This window comes from Mchenga conophoros, linkage group LG17, assembly GCF_057382185.1.
Source record: "Mchenga conophoros isolate Kocher_MC1m ecotype Shallow Benthic linkage group LG17, M_conophoros_male_GT1.1, whole genome shotgun sequence".
NCBI lineage: Eukaryota > Metazoa > Chordata > Actinopteri > Cichliformes > Cichlidae > Mchenga > Mchenga conophoros.
In genome coordinates, this window is record NC_140542.1 from 31,566,864 (window position 1) to 31,588,659 (window position 21,796).

General features: G+C 39.4%; 3 protein-coding genes across 3 annotated transcripts; all 3 read right to left on the reverse strand.

The window, feature by feature from the left end:
* Positions 1 to 750: 750 nt before the first annotated feature.
* On the reverse strand, positions 751 to 7,660 carry ube2nb (ubiquitin-conjugating enzyme E2Nb). Its single transcript, XM_085252588.1, has 4 exons — positions 7,505 to 7,660; positions 5,543 to 5,789; positions 3,886 to 4,026; positions 751 to 2,757 (listed from the first exon to the last, which is right to left on the reverse strand). Exons 1-4 carry the CDS (start codon positions 7,532 to 7,534, stop codon positions 2,714 to 2,716), a joined length of 462 nt encoding a protein of 153 aa, XP_085108714.1. The 5' UTR covers positions 7,535 to 7,660; the 3' UTR covers positions 751 to 2,713.
* A 3,442-nt stretch (positions 7,661 to 11,102) lies between these two features.
* Positions 11,103 to 14,354, reverse strand: mrpl42 (mitochondrial ribosomal protein L42). Its single transcript, XM_085252589.1, has 5 exons — positions 14,207 to 14,354; positions 13,710 to 13,773; positions 12,326 to 12,410; positions 11,966 to 12,126; positions 11,103 to 11,213 (listed from the first exon to the last, which is right to left on the reverse strand). Exons 1-5 carry the CDS (start codon positions 14,283 to 14,285, stop codon positions 11,168 to 11,170), a joined length of 435 nt encoding a protein of 144 aa, XP_085108715.1. The 5' UTR covers positions 14,286 to 14,354; the 3' UTR covers positions 11,103 to 11,167.
* A 193-nt stretch (positions 14,355 to 14,547) lies between these two features.
* Positions 14,548 to 21,028, reverse strand: pwp1 (PWP1 homolog, endonuclein). Its single transcript, XM_085252587.1, has 15 exons — positions 20,801 to 21,028; positions 20,603 to 20,661; positions 20,357 to 20,514; positions 20,185 to 20,270; positions 19,956 to 20,052; positions 19,718 to 19,828; positions 19,480 to 19,610; positions 18,356 to 18,426; positions 17,751 to 17,847; positions 17,584 to 17,645; positions 17,382 to 17,493; positions 16,381 to 16,471; positions 15,913 to 16,034; positions 15,715 to 15,820; positions 14,548 to 15,569 (listed from the first exon to the last, which is right to left on the reverse strand). The coding sequence occupies exons 1-15, from the start codon at positions 20,864 to 20,866 to the stop codon at positions 15,475 to 15,477; spliced, it is 1,464 nt and encodes a 487-aa protein (XP_085108713.1). The 5' UTR covers positions 20,867 to 21,028; the 3' UTR covers positions 14,548 to 15,474.
* Between the last annotated feature and the right edge of the window lie 768 nt (positions 21,029 to 21,796).

Here is a 21,796-nt window from a genome sequence, read left to right on the forward strand (position 1 = left end):
GGTGTGAGAATTTCAGAAACCAGTTGTCTTAAACTTGGACGTTGCTCACAGGGTTTCTGACTCAGTATTTTTGGGTGTGCCCACAGCAAAAAGGTTTTGTGGATGTGCATACTTCTCCGCCCCGAGTTATGAGTAAAGAGTTCACTTTGTGTGACTCAGCATGGTTAAATCTGTGGTTGTCTCCCTCCGCTGGACATGAATGGTCCTACTGCTTGCAAAAAATACGAAATGTCTTAAGGATGGAGTATTTAATACGCTGTTCAAAAATTAGCACTCTGTCATCAGAGTATACCTCAAACTTAAAGGGCGTCCAGTTATGAAGCAAAAACCAGTGTGAATCAGTTTCACCTACTGTGGTCCAAAGGAAAGTGACAACATGTGCAGTGGAGAGGCAAGAAAAGCCAGCTAAGGGAAAGGAGATTGTTTTATAGGTGTTGGCCACAGATCATTGCTTTCCCTTTATTCTAATGAATTTTTCTCTAGTTTTGTTTTTTCTCAGTGTGCTTGTCAGATGCCATCCGTGTGTGTTGTCACAAGGTTTGCTGTGTCTCCCGGCAGCAGACACCAGCAGCAGGGCTGGTAACAAAGTTCCCACACGTGGGACTAATAAAGGTTATCTTATCTTAACATGAAAGAAACTCATAAGCCTTGAGCTCGTTTTGTGTTTTTTTAGGGTGTAGAATAAATCTTAGCTGTAAGCTTTCAGCTCTGGAAACATCCATCCATCCACACATTAAACAAAGACTCCTCTTACTTACTCAACTCAGTTTATTACCAGAGTGTTTGAAGAGCCATGTATGCAAATGCACTGAAATTACTGACAGAACTTTTTTTTTTTTTAATTCATCACATGGGGAGTTGATTATTCACTTTGAGCTCAGTATGTTGATCAATATATTTCAAAAATCCAGTGACTGTTTTTTTTCCTTTAGATTACCATCAAGTCCCTCAGGGAAACAATAAATTAACCAGGTTTTAAGCCGTGCTCCGTCTTCCAGGCTTCCGCAAATATAGCAGTTAGAGTTAATATTTCTGGACACCATCAAATCTAAGCAAAGCCTGTGATAATCCAAGAAAAAAAAAAATGAAAAGCTACAAACAGGTTTCGGTCAGTCCTCTCTCAGATGAGCCACAATGAAGCAACATGAAGGGTACAGGCAATGTAGCAGTGAGCCTTTAACGTTATTTGATCTCTTTTAAAAGGAAAGTTTCTATATTTTCTGAAGTGTTCATCAAATTGAATCACACCCTGTGGGATTATCGTACAGTGTGCGTGACATCCATTCTCTTTAGCCAATCAAAAATCCTTTTGAAGTTGAACACGTTTTATTTGTAACACCGCTCTTCCTGCTTCCACAGTGACCAAATTTACTCCACGGGAACTGATTAAATGTAAAAGCAGAAAACTCTGAAAACAACCTTGTAATCAATGGCAAGAACTGCAACTTCCCCCTTAAAGAAAACACCCCCTTCACCTCTGGCGTCTAGTTTGAACCGTCCTGTTATCAGCTTGGTTATGATACATGAAGTGACACTGAAAATAAAATCGAAAACAGGCAACAGATACAGCATGGACAGATAGTTAAAAATGAACATAAAACCAACAAGTTAACTTCCTACACTTAAAAAGCTGACGTCATTTTCAACACACGCTACTCTGCTATGATATTTACAGTTTCTTTCAACACTGACCATCATCTGCCTCCCTTAATGTGTTGGGAATGACTTTTTAAGGCTGTGGAAGTACTCCGCCCACCCTCCCCAAACTAAACAGGGTCTGAAAACTGAGAAGGAAAAAATGAATAAAAGAAAGATTGAATCAAGTTTCTGAGACTTGCTGAAGCTTTCGGACAACAGGCTTACAACCAACCAGCAGCACTTGTATTACTGCAGGAATCCCCATTCAATGGATTCTAATCAGAACATTTGTATCATCTTTTCTACACACCTGACTCCAATGGTAAGGTGTGAATGAATACACAAAACCTGCAGGATACTAGGCACTGACTAAATTCTTTAAAACATGAGCTGTGGCTGTGAAGGAATAAGTATTCCCCATTAGCAAACCTGGCACTTACATTAGGGGCAGCTTGTATAAAAGTTTGAGGAAGCATTTCCTGTGTGAAATCCTTCCGATTCACCCCTGCTGTGCATTTAAACTGCTGTTTTTGCTTTCCCCCCTTCCAATTGTTTTGGGTCCCCCCCCCCCTCTAAATTAGTTTTGGGAACCTACATTATTAATAGTTTGTGTCATTTACTATTTCTACCGGTGCAGTGCTGAATTAACACATAAAGACATACAGATGTGTTGACAAATAATGCATGTGTTAAAAGAACGACAGCTTTAATGCATGTACACTTTGCAAACGTACCAGTATGTGCCTGGTTAAAGACAACACATTGTATTGTGAGTTTTAAGACTGTAATGGGGAGGGTCTCATTCTCTGTCCATGCATTTAAATAGCAACACAGGGGAAAGAAAACAAACAATCAAACAAAAAAAAAAAAGAAAAGAAAAGAAAGAAAAAAAGGCTAACACACATTTAACACGTCTTAACATATGTCACCCAGAGGTCTGCTGCTCATGTCATTTCTTTCAGATAGATTTGGACTTATAATATTTTTTTTCCTCTTTTTTTGTGTCCGTTAAATTCAAATGACAGAATAGGAGTATATTTTGTGGATCACATTCAGACGCCTCGATTCTCTTCTTCTATACTTCACTGTTGCCTGCGTAGAGCCTGGTCCATGTTCGGGCTGAGGAGGAAACAAAACAAGAGGGTTTTGTTTGGTATGAGGGCCATCGGCTGAGTAAATAACAGTAAATAAGTAGAGTGCTGCAAGGTCCCAGAACAGGCAGCAAAAGCACCTGAGAGGTCACAGGACTTCCAAATACAAAATTTTAATATTTAGGCTTTTCATTTCTGTGTTGCTTGTTTTTGATGCTTTACATACTTTAAACTTTATTATGTTTAGAGTTTGGATTGTAGATAGAGGAAAACAAGAACATCATGTTGAGCCATGCGAAGCTGATTTCACACAAATAACTATTGATATCCTAAAACAAAACCAAAAAAGGCTTCTGATCTCATTATGTGTTTCTGCTTTTACAGTCAAACCACAAGCAGAATATTTAAATGATGTATTGGTTTGGTTAGTCACAAAGATTTCCATGGAAACTGGCAGAGAAACCCTGTTTTTACAGCCCATCTCAGACTGCCTTTAACAACACGTAAGAATTTGTTTCATGATTGACTGCTGCGCATACACGCATGCATTTTATTATCTCCCTTATTTAGCGGGTTTCAACTGATACCATCAAGTGAGTCACGACCGAGGAATTTCATTGTCATTGTACACTCAGAAGTGGCATATCAGCCGAGACAAACCAATCAACTTCTTTTACTAGACTCTCCAACAAGATCATTAGGTGCAGACCTCCATGAGCATCAACTTATTTTCTTAAGCTGATAAAATATATGCTTCACAAAATGTTGGGAGAATAACAAATATATGCAGCTCTCACGTGCGTCATCTGCCAAGCAAACTTGAGAACTGTTACTATCACCTGGCTTTATTTACAGTAGGTCAGCGAGCTGACCCCTCCCACAAAGTCACCAACAGGTTTGTTGTTTTGTTTTCTGGTTGCTATTCTTCTCCTCCCAGGAAATGAACCATAAAGAAAACCATCATCTCAGCTTTGGCTAATTTGCAGCTATTTGTAAAGTGGCTGACAGTTAAGGTCAAGACCTGAGCTGTTGTTTGTTACCATCTGTCACAGCACTTCTCACACTGAAACCTGTGACCACCTGTGGCAGCAGAAATACAGTTTAACAAAGCCCATCCCGAGTGATCTAATAGAAAAAAAATAAATCTTCTCCTCACCTGTCTCAATGGCTTGGCTTTCATTTTTCTTCCACTGCTCTGCAACATCATTTGCCAGTGGATCATCTGGATTGGGAGCACTTAATAATGCCTGGATAGATAGCAACACTGTACGGATCTGCAGGGCTGGAGACCACTTGTCTGTGGGAAGATCAGGAAAAAGAGGAACAGGCTGGTGGGTTTAATGGGAAAAGAAACAAATCTGATGGTAAACCTATTGTCAACAACTTGCTAGTGGCAGAAAAGGAAAGCAGTCAATATCAGGGCTCAGCTGATCAGAAAGGCAAGGTAAAGAAAAAAAAAAACATATGAGGGAGTAGCAGTCCTTTAGTGCTGATCAGTTTGCTAAACAATCTCTTCTATTTTCCACATTCCCTTCTAAACATATATGCAAACACAGCTGCATGCTTTCCTGATACATTTTATATACCAATTTGCTTTCCATTACCACATAATATCAAGATAATAAAAATTAAATCCATGATTCTATCATTGTATAATAATGCTTATGTGCTCAAATAAATTATAAATACATTTGTTTGCTCAACAGAAAATGCAGAGACTTTGGGATTGTCATAATCTACGCTGCATATGATCGTTAAAATAATCGAAAGAAATCAGTGAACACAAGGCACGAGAGAACTGAAACAGACTCGATTCTGCAGCAGAAATCAGTGCACGGGCTCAGGAACAACCACTGAACAAAGTTTGTCTCTGCACTCATAAAATAAAGAGAAAACTCAGCTGCTTAAAGAAAAAGAATTTAGAAGCAAGCTGTCGAATGGCAGCTTTCTTCCTGTGGACCTGAATTGTGAAATTTTATTGCATTTTTTAAATCAAATACACCTCTAAAGAGGAAACACCTCGCTTGTCATCAGAAAAGCTGATGCAAAACAAAGGCTTTGTCTCCAATCATTTAAAATGTGTTACAGATATAAAACTTAAAATGAGCCTTAAAAAAAATCTGATATTGTCTTTGCTACAATTTCACTTAAATAAAATAGTTTAATCATAATGAAATCATCACATAAAATATGGCTGTACAGTGTTCCAATCTAATGTTATCGATCCCATCCCCCAAATCTTGATCTAGAACACATGTCATGAATTAATCTTCCTTTTTCTTACAAATACAATTTAAAAACTCATATTTTGACGTTAACAATAAATCAGTTCAGTATAACATGAAAATGGTTCGTATTATTTCCACGCCCTACTGAAAGTAATCACCTAACTTCATTCTTCTTTCAGACGATGAGTTCTTTATATAAAATTGAAGGTATACTTTTCTCTACAACAGGCTTTAACATGTCGGATGTTCACTGCCTGCTCATTGCAAAAACAGAACAATGCCAATGCAAGTAAGTGTTTTCCTAAAGCATTATTATTATCTCTCTTATTCAGTGGGTTTCCACACATTTGTACTTGGAATTGCAAGTAAATGAACTTGTGACTGCTATAAAGGCATAAAAGCCATAAGCTTTAACTGTTTGATGCTCCTCACTTTTACAAAGCAATAAGAAAAAAGCTGCAATCAAGTCCTGCAGAATGCTGTCAGTGTTGTTTCACACCAACATCAACCAGAAAAAGAAAACAGGATGTAAATATTTTTTTTTAAAAATTCATGTCGATTATTTTTATCTCACGGTTTTCTTACCTTTCAAAATGTCTAAACATATTCTTCCCAGTTTGTCAACATTGGGGTGATAGATTTTGGTCATGAATCGCACTTTGGGAGCTGCCATGGGATACTCTTCTGGAAGAAATAGTTCAAGTTTAAATGTGCCTCCTTCAAAGGGAGAATCTTGAGGCCCTGCAATGAACACATGGAAGTAGCGTGCATTCCCTTCATCAGGCGTAGCAGTGATCCCTGGAACAGGCTCTGCCATCAACCGCTGCGTTTCCTGAGCAAGGTCATAGTGAGAAACACAGTTGTTGACATTTTGAATTTAAAAAGGAAGAAAAAGTGTTGCATGAAGAACTGTAGGAGGGTGTCAACAACAGACTTTTAAGTGCATAATGGTTCATAATACACAATTTCACCCCGCTTAGTCACACAGATACTTTCCACTTTACCCTATATATAGACAAGAAAACATTTCCACAAGTTATTTAAAATGGAAACTAAAGGCAGTCAAGTGTCCGTGCAGTGCCTTGCACTGACAAATAATTCAGTGGCTCCACTTTATTTTAATCTAAAAAAAAATTTGAAATTCAACCAATCATTTCACAATACCTAAAACAAGCCTTCTCTCTCCATTGCCTCCTTTATTTCTTGTAGTCTTTTTTCCCCTTCCTCACATTGTACTTCTGTTCGTGCTTTAGAGAAGTGGTTCTTATCTTTAATATGGAAATATTTTTGTGGCAGAGTACAAACATTTTTTTAAGCAAAAAATACAGTTGCAATAAAGAGTATGTGAGCCAAAAACTGTGGTTTCAGACTGCTCTAAACAAAACTGCAGTTCAAACCTTCCGTTTACGAGGGGCAGCCAATCAGAATCACATTAGCTTAAAGGGAGCTCTTCAAATAGCTTTTCTTGCTAAAACTCTGAGACATCAACAAACAAATTAGCCAATAAATAATCGCTGTTTAAAGAAGCAACCAGTTATCAGATTGACTGCAGATTTTTTTTTGCCTGTCAATCTGAATAAATTTGTCCAGATTACTTTTAGAAACTGTTTCAGTGCAAGGATCGTTCCACTTTACTGGGTGTATTAACTGCTAAAGAGTTTTACCGCTATGAACACTGTGCGAAAATGAACAAGGAGGAAGTAGACTATCTATTTAAGATTTCTGCATTCGCTTGAGCAGGTGCACCAAAACATCTGCAATAAACAGGAAGGAAACTGATTCACTCTTAGAATTAGAAAAAACAAAAACGTTTCTTTGTTGTGAATGTAAAGCAAAATGCCACAGGTTTATAAACAGAAGCTGATTCCGGTTTTCCCACTTTGCCTACTGTCGTGTTACTGGTTGTGAAAACCTGTTAAACCTGAGGAAGAGCTGCTAGACGTAGCGGAAAAGGCTGATCGCGCCCACTGCCGGGCCTGGCCCAGCGAAGCTGCGGTGAGGCTAAGGGAGGAGACCGCAGCCCTTAAGGCCTTGCATTTCTGTTTTAGTTCCATATATTTTAATACAAAAACTAAACAAAAGGTGACATGCTCGCGTAGTTGGGCTCGAACATATGTTTCGTGAGCACAAGGGCAGCGCTTCACATCAGCATCAGACATGTGTACTAATCGGCAACGCTAAAACTGCTAGCCTAGCTCACTTAGCAAATCCATTCATAGGGCGACTGGGACAAATTTCTACAATCAGTCGAGTCATACTGAAAATGTAAGAAAGCAATAACTTTAACATTGCAAATTAAGCGAGTTAAGAACTCCTCACGTATAAAAAATTCAACCACCGTCACAGCAGAATTCACTAAACGGAAGTGGCAAACAAAACACAGACAAGCGAGCTAGCTCGACAGGAGCTAAATGTGCTAGCCTTGCTAACGCCAGGCTACACGCGAGATGACTGCACGTCTATGTCCATATTGGCACTGAATAACCGCTATAAAATACATTCAACGGCTCATTATGATATATACATATTGTCCGATGACAGGAGTACCTTTACAATCCTACGAGGCAGACCGGCCATCTTGTGTTAGCTATTATATTTTTAGCCGTTGACTCGCCTTCTCTTCAGGTTGAATTGACTGAGCTGCTGGGGCGGGGACAGATAACTCACGCTTCCGGTGGCTTCAGATGACGTAGACAAGTATGCTGATGTCTAAAGACTTCCATGTAAAATATAAATGCTGCAATACTAAATAAATGAACAAATAAAACATATTATGAATCTGAAACTTTAGTTAAATGTTTTCAAAGGGTTCTGAATATATATATCTTTTTAATGCTGCTATTACTATTTTAAGAAGACAAAATAAAAGGGCCATTCTACAATTGCAGGAAAATTTCTGTCACACCCCAGAATTTGAAAACAGTCTATGCACAAAATACTAAAACTTTAATTTGTTGTGTAAATCACAGCTGCTCTTGTTAAATAAGTGGTTCACACATATGGTTTAAAATACATAACAGCCTTGGAGAATTCCCCAAATCCCAATTTGTCCCAACGTCTTAACAGCCAAACTGGTTGTCAAGTATAAGATTTTTTTAAAGTTATGAATCAGCTTTCTTTATTTTATGAATGCATGTATCTTGTAATTGTTGAACGACATAACAAAGAAAAAGTGACATATCAAGTCACATGCACACATCACGGGTAGACCAAAGGGCAGTCCACTTTATTATCTTTTCTGACTGCATTGCGTGTATTTCCTTAACTAATGCAACCCTATTGCCATATTACCAAAAGGAAGCTAAATGAATTTCAAAGATTTCTTCCTTTATTTGTATAACGACATTCATCTTTGACTTTCACAGTCCATTTCACTCCACAGCTTACATCTTTTTATGAGAAAACATTAATGCTAGCACAGATTTGCAACCTTGTTACTTATACTTGTTTCCACGCAAACTGCCATACAGTGGGGCAAAAAAGTATTTAGTCAGCCACCGATTGTGCAAGTTCCCCCACCTAAAATGATGACAGAGGTCAGTAATTTGCACCAGAGGTACACTTCAACTGTGAGAGACAGAATGTGAAAAAAAAAAAAAAAAAATCCATGAATCCACATGGTAGGATTTGTAAAGAATTTATTCGTAAATTAGGGTGGAAAATAAGTATTTGGTCAATAACAAAAATACAGCTCAGTACTTTGTAACATAACCTTTGTTGGCAATAACAGAGGTCAAACGTTTACTATAGGTCTTTACCAGGTTTGCACACACAGTAGCTGGTATTTTGGCCCATTCCTCCATGCAGATCTTCTCGAGAGCAGTGATGTTTTGGGGCTGTCGCCGAGCAACACGGACTTGCAACTCCCGCCACAGATTTTCTATGGGGTTGAGGTCTGGAGACTGGCTAGGCCACTCCAGGACTTTCAAATGCTTCTTACGGAGCCACTCCTTTGTTGCCCGGGCGGTGTGTTTTGGATCATTGTCATGTTGGAAGTCCCAGCCTCGTTTCATCTTCAAAGTTCTCACTGATGGAAGGAGGTTTTGGCTCAAAATCTCACGATACATGGCCCCATTCATTCTGTCCTTAACACGGATCAGTCGTCCTGTCCCCTTGGCAGAAAAACAGCCCCATAGCATGATGTTTCCACCCCCATGCTTCACAGTAGGTATGGTGTTCTTGGGATGCAACTCAGTATTCTTCTTCCTCCAAACACGACGAGTTGAGTTTATACCAAAAAGTTCTACTTTGGTTTCATCTGACCACATGACATTCTCCCAATCCTCTGCTGTATCATCCATGTGCTCTCTGGCAAACTTCAGACGGGCCTGGACATGCACTGGCTTCAGCAGCGGAACACGTCTGGCACTGCGGGATTTGATTCCCTGCCGTTGTAGTGTGTTACTGATGGTGACCTTTGTTACTTTGGTCCCAGCTCTCTGCAGGTCATTCACCAGGTCCCCCCGTGTGGTTCTGGGATCTTTGCTCACTGTTCTCATGATCATTTTGACCCCACGGGATGAGATCTTGCGTGGAGCCCCAGATCGCGGGAGATTATCAGTGGTCTTGTATGTCTTCCATTTTCTGATGATTGCTCCCACAGTTGATTTTTTCACACCAAGCTGCTTGCCTATTGTAGATTCACTCTTCCCAGTCTGGTGCAGGTCTACAATACTTTTCCTGGTGTCCTTCGAAAGCTCTTTGGTCTTGGCCATGGCGGAGTTTGGAGTCTGACTGTTTGAGGCTGTGGACAGGTGTCTTTTATACAGATGATGAGTTCAAACAGGTGCCATTCATACAGGTAACGAGTGGGGGACAGAAAAGCTTCTTACAGAAGACGTTACAGGTCTGTGAGAGCCAGAGATTTTCCTTGTTTGAGGTGACCAAATACTTATTTTCCACCCTAATTTACGAATAAATTCTTTACAAATCCTACCATGTGAATTCATGGATTTTTTTTTCACATTCTGTCTCTCACAGTTGAAGTGTACCTCTGGTGCAAATTACTGACCTCTGTCATCATTTTAAGTGGGGGAACTTGCACAATCGGTGGCTGACTAAATACTTTTTTGCCCCACTGTAGAGTTCATCTACCAACTGGAAGATAGATGGTTTGATTCTCAGCTCCTCTAGTCTGCGTGTCAAAGAATTTTAGGCACTAAATCCTGAGTTGCCTTGATGCATCTTTTGGAATCTAAGTGTGTGGACAGCAGGCTAAAGAAAGGTGGAGAATTCAGCTCTGTGGAGTGGGCTTCTGCTATGTTACACTCAACAAGATTGCAAAACCAAGATGTTGTTAAAAAAGCCTTAAAATCAATATAGACATTTTTCACCCTGGTCACTATCTGTTTGACCTGTTGCCCAACAGACTGAAGAACGTTTTTTATCCAAGTGACACATCATAGCCACAGACCTACCAAATGTGGATCAGATGTGAGGTGCATTATGACATTTGCGTTAAAACTGACACACTCATCACTTGCCACAACCCGCTTCAAGCGGGTGACATTCAGACCACAGTTCACCCACAAAATACATCCTAAAGAGAATGAACTTTTCCCCTCTTCTTCTGCTGCTGTGTTGTACAGGTAGTTGTGCTTTGAAAGTGATTCACTTTCCCCACACACGTTGTCCTTTATGCTAACAGTTAGGTAGCAGAAGTAGTGTCTCTTTAACGGGTTCCTATATTTTTCAGCATAGCTGTTCAGCGTACCTCTTTAATGAGAACTAAATGTCTGCTGAGCACAAATATAGTAAATTTAATTTTCATTCATTATGTTTACGTTGCTACAACACTCTTTGGTTGCTAGGCAACACGTTGACATCATAAATCGTTATTCATAATTAAAGTTTCAGGGATATGAACTAGATGCTACCATCATGAAATGAAAATGATACGACACCTTTATAAAAGGTGTTTACATGTGCATAAAGGAGGTTGGTAGGTGGCTGCTAGCCAACATAATGACATCACAATATCTGATATGGATCTATACACCTGCACACCTGGAAACTCTGAAGACACACGTGTGACTTGCCAGGCTACTTGAGAACCCCTGCTTTATATCATCAGTCTAAAGAAAATTCTACTGCAACTGTGAAGTCCAGTGTAGTCGCTGCATAAAAAAAAATAGTAACTACTAACTTATTATTTAACAGTTTATTTAACATTATAGTGACAACAGAAGGATATCATTTGCTGTTTGGTAGCTATCTGTCCTTCGGTGGGTCCTTATTTATGCGTCGCCTTCGATACCTGTGAACAAAAAAAACAGAGGACGATCAATACAGAACAACAAGTACAGAGGCATTTTTAAAGAGAGAGCACATTTTCTTTCAGCTCTTTTACAGTTTCACAATCATCCAATGAATAAAAACAACAGAAGGAGCGACAGAGTCTCCTCATCAAAGTTGGCAACTCATCTAAATCTGCTGTGCTAACACTGTTAAATCAGCAAACCAGACGAAACAAGGTTGAGTAACCCACTTTCAAGGGAAATTTCTTCAATATGTTATTTCTGACCTCCAGCTTGCCAGTAAATATGGTGATGAAAAGCTTAAGACCACTTGAAAAATTACAAACAAACATGGTTGGATCGTAACAAGGTTCCAGGTAGAGCTTCCACATGCAACAAGAAGAAATGACAGTGAGACAAAACCTTTTTTTGAGCATGCAAAAAAACAAAAGACCTGTAATCACCCCAAAACAGAAAACCCAAACTCAGTAATAAGTAGCTCCACCATTATTGCTGATCACTTCAAACATTTTTCAAGTGGTCTTAAACTTTGATCGGGACTGTGCAATACCAATAATACCTGTAACATAGATATATCCAGATAAACAATTTTCTATACATAATTCATCTTGTTGATCCAAATGTAAACTTTGGAGGAATAAATCAACAATAAATTACTAAAGGGAGACCAGATGAAGAACATAGGGGCAAATCTCCCACCAACCTTTTCATCACAGACCTTTGCCTATGTGTGTGTTACTTGTGTACTTACTGTCCAATTGGATAAAAGCGGTGTTTTGTAGTGAAGAACATCTTGCTCAGCTCTTCTATTGTGGGGCCGTTGTCCTTGAGCACCTCCTTGCTGAGGTGGGCCTTTAAAACCTGGTCGTGCGTCTCGACCTGGTTGGCCATTGGGTCTGGTCTTTCTATAGGCTGCAAAGATTAATTTCCCGTTTTGTAAATACACGGTGTTTTATTGCAATCCTGAAGCTTTTTCACTTGTTGTGCACAGAACAGTTACATCATTTCTAATGGCTGTAAGTCTGATACTTCAAGTTTATTTGTTATAAAATAATAACAGGTCTAAAACTATATCCAGAATACTTCTGAAACCTGCACAGTAGTGCCTTACCTGGGTAAGCTCATAGGGAATGTCCACAGTGGGATGGTAGCACACTATGGTTTTTCCATCTGAGGTCACACCAATATCCACATTACTAAAGCCAAAAATTTGAAAGATTAGTATCTATGTCAAACTTAAGTAGTTGTCACTTTTTTTTTAAAACTTCATTAATTATTCCAACAACACAACTACAAAAATGTTACATATTTCTGCAGCTACAGTGCTTTGCAAAAGTCTTGAAGTAACAAATTCTTTATATTTTGCTAGTTAAATGGGAAATATGTAAACCATTGTTAAGTTTATACAATTCTAATGGGCTTGAAAGTCATTATTTTGTATGAACACCTTTATTCTTCAACACAGCCTGAACTCACTTAGGCAGCTTTCTTGTAATTTCTTTAAATATTCTTCAGGAATAGTTCTCCAGGCTTCTTGAAGGAAATTCAAAGCTCTTCTTTGGATATTCGCTGCATTTCTTTCACTAGCCATTAAAATGATCCCACACTGCTTCAATAATGTTGAGGTCTGGGCTCTGGGGAGGCCAATCATGACTGATGGTGTTCCATTGTGTGTTTTGCCATACTTTTTCTGCATTGGCAGTGTGTTTGGGATCATTGTCATGCTGAAAAGTCAAGCCGTTGTCTATCAGACTCCTTCCTGACAGTATTATGTGGTAAGCCAAAACATTATGATGCTTTTCTGAGTTTGTTTGTTCTATTTTGAGAAGATCTCCAACACCCCCAAACAACGACAGACCCTCCACAGTGGCTGTTGTACTTCTCTCCTGACCTCCTCTGCACATATTGATGATGATTTGAACCAAAGATTTAAAATTTAATTCATCATTCCATAAAACCTGATGCCACAAATCTTCAGTCCAGTTTTTTTGTAATTTGGCATACTTCAGCCTTTTCTCTTCCTTAAGAATGAACTAAACTTCCACTGAAACCATTTCTGATGAGGCACTGGTGAACAGTAGATGGATCGACCGAGGCATGCTGTGTCAAGTCTTTGCTGGATTTTTTCTCCACTTGTTCAGTTTCCTTCGATCTTTTAAGGATACACTTCATCCTTTGAGTTGGTTGTCTTTATAAGGAATTTATGTTTCCTTATGTCATGCATAAGAAAGGGAGTGAATTTACTGTGAAAAAGGCACCAATGACCAAAGAAAAACTTTCAAAGTTCTTCAGAAAGAAGGAGAACTACTAATTGAGGCCTCTTTAAAAATTACAACACATTACATCTGGCTGCTTGGAGTCAAAATTTAAAGTAATGAAATAAATTGTTGCTCAAGACTTTTGGACAATACAACACGCAATGCTAATTCTAATCCACAAGGTAAGCTAACTACTTTCGTCTTTGTTCATCTCATCTTAATTTGACAAATACAAACCATTCAGGTCCATCAAGAGAAGTAGTACCAACACTGGACTTCTGGCGAGCTGGGACCAAACAAGCTGCAGCAGGAAAACAAACACAACCAACACAGATGTAACACAAGTCCAGACAACTAATGACACAAATGGACACGGTTCAACTTCTTAGCTATAAATGAAACTCTGAAAGCTTAGAGACCATAACACAAGGATGGAGGCAGCAGCAGGAACTACTAAACACAGATACTAGACATGATGCTGCTACTGTGCCCAACATGTGGTACGTTTACAGTCACTAGGAAACGTGTAAACTTGTAATATATTAAATTATTCGTAGCGAGTTTTTTTTTTTTTTTTTTTGTACAGACACACTGTGCTTTGGACAGTGAAGTCTGACTCGCCACCTAAACTGTCAAGGTTAGCCTGTTAGCTTTCACCGCTGCCATCGCTGTTAACCATTAAATCTGTAAACTCACATGACCGCCAACGATGACAAATAAAGCATAAAACTTACTTTGTACACACGATAACCGAGTGCGACCGGAGAGTCGCGTTAGGAGACTGTTTAGTCTGCACAAACGACCCGACGCCATGCTTCATTATTTTGTATGTGCAACACTGTAATATTTCCGTCTCTGCTTTCTGAGTCGGCTTCAATAGTTCCGCTGCTACACCCATCTCCTTCAATATTTCTACTCTGGCTTTATTTGTAACTCCTGCACTTAACATGCACTTAACATCTAACATGTTTGAATTATTTCAAAATCTCCAAAATGAACTGAACTTCATGCTGTTACATAAAATATTTTTAAATATCTTAGAAATGTTTTGTTTAAAATAAAATACAATTGAACCCTGGGATCCCCACAAATACTCTCAGTTCAAATTCCCAGTGCGCACATGCATCATGTAGTACTTGTGATACCTTTATTTTCTATGTTTTTCTTTAATATCATTTAAAAACATTGATTGCTCATAGTCTGTTACTACTCAGCCCTGCTGGTGACTAACAGTAAACGGAAACATTTATGAATTCTTACGTTTCACACTTTACATTATAGGTGGTTATTTTTCCATATATTCTTAGTATTAGGTCCAGTTTTAAATGCACTTCATTTTAGCACAAAACCCAAAAGAAAGTCTTTTACTTTTTTTTTTTTAAGATTACAGGCTAATAATGTACAGTACAACCACATAAATATTTAAACACCGCACATCCATACACATCCATCTAGTGGTTCATAAGTGGTTTGAAAACCAAAGAACAAAATCAACACAAATCTAATGAACTGTGTTTATTTTTTGAATATATGAAAGTTGGATGAGTCCATTAATTATTTATTTTTACACTTGAGCCAAATCAAATAACTGTACAGACTTTCCCCCCAAAATTTTTATCTATTAGCAGAAAAGGGTATAAAACCACTGTTCAGATCAGTGTGCATGGCTTTCTTGAGAAAGTAATCTAAGCAGCATATTACATTGGTAATGTACATTAAAAAAAAACTGCCTTGATTTTAAATTTCACCCAGTCATTCAAAAATCCAAAGAAGTCCACTTATATTAATATAAGAGTAACTGTTCCTCGACTTTCCTGAACAAGTCTTTAAATGTTCTTGTCAGCGGCCTCATATGTGGCTGAACTGAGCTCTTTGGTTCCTTTGAGCCTGGTTTTCAAAGGTTGGCCAGCCTCTCAGTGGAGCTTCCACAAAGAAACCTCAAGCATGGCAGCTTGATGTGTTTCCACATTAGCTCAGTTTATCCATTTTAACCAGACTGTCACTAGGAGACCTCCATGTCAGATGTGGCTGCAGTGCTGGATGCCTGTGATCCCGTACTTGCCACCAAGCGTTCTCGACTGCCAAAGACCTCGGCCACTAAAAGCAGTCACAACAACATTATAGCATCATTAACTGAAACAGCATCAAAAATAAATGTTTGCCACTTTAGATAACCACAGAACAAGTCGTGCAGTTGCTTTTGGAACTAATTTCACATGATTTACAAATGATTTAACTTTACCTGCTGCAACATCACTTATATCCCAAACTCGCAGACCTTCCTTCTGTCCCCCAAAGGCATAGATGAAGGGCAGGTCGGGGCAACATGACCCGCAAAACAGCACACCCTGATCACAGGTTACAAAGTCAGGTTAAACATCTTTTAACAACCACTTTTTATACACATGGAAAAATAATCCACAACACACCACAAACTTACCATTTTCATATCCCGCGAGTGCACCAGGTTGGGTTTGTTGCCTAAAATGTCCCATATCTTAACATGTTTGTCAGCTGAAGAGGTGACCATGCATCCTTTAATCTGGCTGCTGAGGGCCAACCCTGCAGGAATTCAAAGGGGGTTAGGCGTGGTTTCTATAGCACAGTCATTACTGTATCTTTTCAAGAACACAAGGAAAGGAAGGCTCCACTTGGTTGGGCTAAATCACAGAGCCTCAGTGTTACCCAACTGTCTTCATGATTTCCTCCAGAAAGGAAGTGGTTTTGAGATGATGATGGAAAAAAGCCAACCACGAGTTTTCCCACATTTCTCTGGTATGTATGAATAATGTCAAGGAATGCTTTCATATGTTCCCAAATGACTCATTTCCAAGAAAAAAAAAGCCTCTTACAAAAGAAAAGCTTCTCTAGAGTTTAAACTGAAAAAAGGGACTGAACACACACACACCTGACACTTCTTCATCGTGTGCCCTCAGTGTGAACACCGGTTTATCTGAGCGTGCATCGAGGCAGTAGACAAAACCATCCTCTGTACTCGCCTGAAAAATAAGAAAAAAAAAAAAAACCCCACACGTAAAGCACACAGCTTATGAAGAACTGACAAAATCAACAGAATGAGATACGCAAAGTCATTTGCACAATGACCACACACCAGCTGGAGTCACAGCTGCTCAGCCGGGTTTTAAAAGGAATGTGATTTAATGCGGTTAAGCTTTGATGCTTTTGTATAATTTTGTTTTTCATCCTCTGATGAAAAATCAAAAAACTGAGCAGAAAAAAAAATCTGTAATTTATTGTCTGGTGAAAACAATGCGACTGAAACAAAAGTGGTTTCCCTAGCATAAACCACATCTCTACATGTGATTATGCTGGTCGAGCTCTGAAAATGACCTGGACGTCAGCCAAAAACATCAATGTGAAGCACCAGTGCTGGGAGAAGGCGTAACAGATGGGTCATTCTGTGTCAGCTGAACAAATGCTTCCCAAGCCTGATCACCTTACATTTCCCTGAAAAATTCCAAGGGAGTGACACACTTCTTAATAGGGAAAATGCCAAATTTATCTCTCTACTGAAGAGATAAATTGACATAACATGTTATGTTATGTTATGTCATAGCATAGCAATATTCCAAGTCAGCACCTTTTCAGGCCCAGGCAAAAGCTTCACCTTTGATGTGAGAGTCATTGTTACAGTTAAAAACAATTTGTATGTAAAGAAATTTTAAATAAACTGTCTTACAAACAGTGGCGATGACACTTTGCATATTCAGACATGCCCCCCAAAATTAAACAAATGACATTTAATATGAGCACTGGCACTTTTATGGGAGCTGAGAATAGCACTTGTTTCTTAGAAAACTTGGGATGCTCTGTAAATTGAAATGCATTTTACTGTGTTCTGCACAGCTTGTCTACTAAAGAATCCTGGAGGATGTTTTAAGGACTCACCAGGAAATTGCAGGGTGAAAAGTGGTTCCAGACCAAACGTTCCACTTGGCCACTGAACCTCCACGTCCGATAGCTGCTGTCTGGACTCCGACAATCATAAAGTACAGCTGTCCTGTAAAGAGAACATGTTAAGCCTCCAAACTTTTGTCAATCCAAAATTTTCCTATAAAATCTGGTGGTGAGGAGAACAAATGACACGAACTTGTCGTAAGATCCCGATAGCAAAGTCTGGGCTTCAAACGGGTGGAATGTTAACGTCTGGACCTGAAAGACAAACATGTTTGTTACCCAGCAGCTTAATGCTGTAATTTCTGGGAATGCAACACTCAATATAAACTGTGAATTGTATTTTTATTTCTCATTGAATACCTTATCAGTGTGTCTGCGCAGGGTTTTGGCTGGCTTGCCTTGAGACATATCCCACAAGATAACAGTTTCATCTGCAGAACCGCTAGCCAACACGTTCCTAAGAAAGAGGGGACTGTGTTTCAGGAAAGACCCACTGATGTACAGATACGTACAGTTATACCACATGCATCTAATATAAACAAAGTATATGCACATCTCTCAGCCTCAAGTAAAGGAATTCAAGTATCTCTGGGACTTGTTTACAAGTGGAAGGAAGAGTGGATCGTGTGATTGAAAGATGAACTGATGCAGCATGTTTAAGTCTGTTGTGGTGAAGAGAGACCAAACTGGGAAGGCAAAGCTGTCAGCTTACTGGTTGACTTGCTTTCCTACCTTCACCTATGATAAGAAGCAGGGGGTAGAGACTGAAATAATAAAAGCTCAGATACAAGCTGAGGAAATGAGCTTCATTTACAGGAAATCTGGGCTCTCCATTAGAAATGGGTCCATTTTCCGAGAGTAAACGGAGGCCTGTTCATCTCCGTTTAGACTCCTTGCACCGCAACCCACATGAGAATAGGTGGTAGAAAATGGATGAATGCATATTAATGCAATCTGATACTGACCTGGCCAGCTGGTTCCAGGATAAATCCAGCACTGCATCTGTGTGCCCCTCAACAGGTTCTGCTGCTGCCCCCTGTTATTTTTAGAAGAACAGACAGAAACCGTTAATTACCAACTCAGTCTCAACCTATATTAAACCCTTCAGAGTTTACTAAATGGACTGGTACTAATATAGTGCTTTCTACTAGAGCTGGGTATCTATTTGATTTCTATAACTGAATCGATTCAATTCAATTTTGACTCAAACAGTCAGAAATATTATAATTATGATCATTTATCAGTACATATTCATATTTTTTATATGTACAAAAACAAATCTGTCACTTGTGAGACTTCATTAGAGGTGCCAGCATCACAGCAGATGCCTTTGTGTCAAAGTAACTGAGGATAAAACACAGAAAAACATGAAGATTTTCCTGTCCTGACTTTTTATAGCAGATAACCGCCTTAAAAATATTCTGCAGTAGATCAAAAACTGAAGAAAACCACAAATCAACATATGAATATTATCTGATACTGCTAAAGTGAAGCAGAGCAAGGTTACAGCGGCCGACAGCACTGTACACAACGGTAGACTGGTGCGTAATGAGCAAATGAATAATGCAGAAAATGGAGACTTTTGACGGTAAACTGGTCTCTGAGTACACTGAGAGAGAGGGCTGTGCAGGAAGTGTGATTTTTATCTTGGTGGAAGCAAAACAGTGAAAGTAAGAGGGAATTCATGACAATGTTTTTCAAACGTGAAGCGTAGTTTTGATCTTCTTTTGTTGCTGGTTCAGTAAATTTTGGTCAGAGAGTGACGAAACCTGCAGCTTTCAAATCTGTAAGACGTCAGCTTTCACCTGATGTCGTGTCTATGTACGTGCTGTCAGGTGAACGAGGGGATCCGCACCCATTGTTTACATCTTTTTACCTGCTCTCATTTCCTTATTTAGTTGTTTGGCAGTTGTTGAAATAGTTTTGTGAGTTTTAACCTGAGATTCTGATATTTCTGGTAAAATACATTTACATTTAAAAATCAATTCAGGATTTAATGAAAGTGATAGAAATTCACACACTCTCACTCTGATGGGCATCTGAGGGTTCAATTTCTTGCTGAGAATAAAACCACTAATTAGGTTTTTACCTTTTTGCTCTTCTTTTTCTTCTTGGAGGCTTTTTTGCTCCCCAGAGAGAATGCCGGCTCTAAACAGTCCACCACATCCAGATCCCACACGTCTATCTGAGGGGTCATGTTGCCCACAGCTGCATAGTTAGCTGCAGGGTAACACACACACAAACAGGAGACAGTGCTTGCTAAAAGGTCCTATACAACGAAACAAGAGACTTTATCTAAATTGCATTTATCATTGATGTTTTCTTACATGTTCCTTCTGCAGGATTTGGGTCAAAATTTAGCCACTCCACACACAGTGGATAGGCTGGCAGGAGAATATCGTGATGAACATAAAGGGAGTCCTCCTCTGAGTTGTAAACTGCAAAGTAACACATTTAGCTTATTTTAAGCCACAGCAGCAGTATCCAATGAACAAAACTTCCTTCTATTTGCTGAAGACAATCCTCTGTTATCTGTCCACTGGGTCAGTAAATGAAGGCATTTACCAAAGATTTCCAAATTGCAGCAATCCTTCTCTGCTTTGCCTGCCAGGATCAGGTTGTCAGTGGGTTTGATTTGAAAGTCCTCGCGCTCATACTGGTCCTAGGAAGGAAGTTATCCAAAATAATTAACACAAATTTCTTGCACTGGAAAACAAATGAGGGGTTTTAAAGTTTATAGCAGCTCCTCAGGCACAACACAGAATGCATGCACTTATTTTTGGAGGCCACTCACTGTGTCTTTGATGGTGATGTAAGGATCCTCCTCATTAGAGCTGAACACTGTGAGTCCAGCCAGGCTGTCACCAAGATTAGCCGTCACTAAAACAGAGGTAGAGCACCAGAAGATATGGGATGAAGCGGCAAATCTACTCAAATAACCAAAGAGCACCTTGCCCCTTCCTCACCTGCGTCTTCTTCATCATATTTATCCAGGCCATACTTTGCTAGCTCATCCCCCTCCTCCTTTCCTTCTTCACTCTCATCCTGTGGCACTTCAGCAGTATCACTCTCTTCAACAGGTACACCCTCAGCATCTTCTTCTTCGTCCTCAGCTGCCAGTTCCCTGGGGGCATTCAAAGAAGTAAACAAAAAGTACATGACAGCAGGCACAGTGTGATGGGATACACGGGAGCAGTGAGCCTTTAACATACCCCAATTCTTCTTTCGCTTCAGTGATGATTCGCTGGAGCTCCTCCTGGCTCAACTCAACCTAGAGTTAAATTTTAAAAGTGGCTTTATTATTTTAAAATATATGTGCCATTTGCTCGAGGTTCAATACGTGTAAAAGTTTGGGCACTGCCATGTTGACAGATTAGCCGCCGGTCGGCTAACATGCTAATGTTACTTACTTTATCCGGGGTTTCCTTGGCAACGCCTCGTTTTACCCACCCGATACAAGTAATCTGGGAGCTCATTGCGGACAAACTGTGCGGTTTATGTACTCAAAACTTTATAAACTACACACTAAAAGACTATTTAACCTCAGACACGCACACTGGGGGCGTACATGTGAGTTTCACTGGGTCCTGCGACGCGTCTTGATGGCGTTGGAGGAGCGTTGAAAAATCTGCCTGATCAAAAATGTAGCAGAGAAACTTGACTTCTGAATTGAGATTTCTAAGAGGAATCCCTCAAAAGCAGAATGTCAAAGTAAGCCCACTTTGAAGAAGTTTAATTATACATGTAACGCCTGAGATTTATATAACAAAAATTGTGTAATTTCAACAGTATGTTTCAGTTTTACTATTTGTTGAAGAAATTCTGCTGTAGTACACGAAAGAAATCTGTCAGCACGACTTAAATAGCAAGAAATAAATAAGCTGTAAATAAGAGTTCTCTTAAAAACCCCCACAAAAACTCTGGACCCATTGCTAACACAATTTCCATAGCAGGTAGTGAAAAAGGGAACTTTTGTCATTTGTTTATCAGTTACTTACTTTGGTGTAATACCAATGGCCACGTGGGAGCTATTTATCAGTAGGGAAAACTGTGAAAAAGTAGTAAAAATTCTTAACATTTTCCAAAGCCGTCTAGTAGGCTGGATTGTCTTTGCAGGCCAGGTCAAGCCCCCCAGCCTTATGTTTGACATCCCTGCTGGTTTTAGAGTTTATTTGGTCAGGTGACCATTAAAATTAAGGATAATTTAGACAGTGCTGTGAGGCGTTCTAAGGTAGCTGCTTCTGCTAAGTATCACTGAGAAGTTTTTGCTGAGTCTTTGATTTTTGCCTTTCTGTTGTGATTTAAAGGTGCACCCCCTCATCTCAGTATAATGGCCGTGTTTAATTTTACTAATGTGAGCACTACACTTGTATTCATATCAGAGTTGAGGGCTAAATGAAATGTAT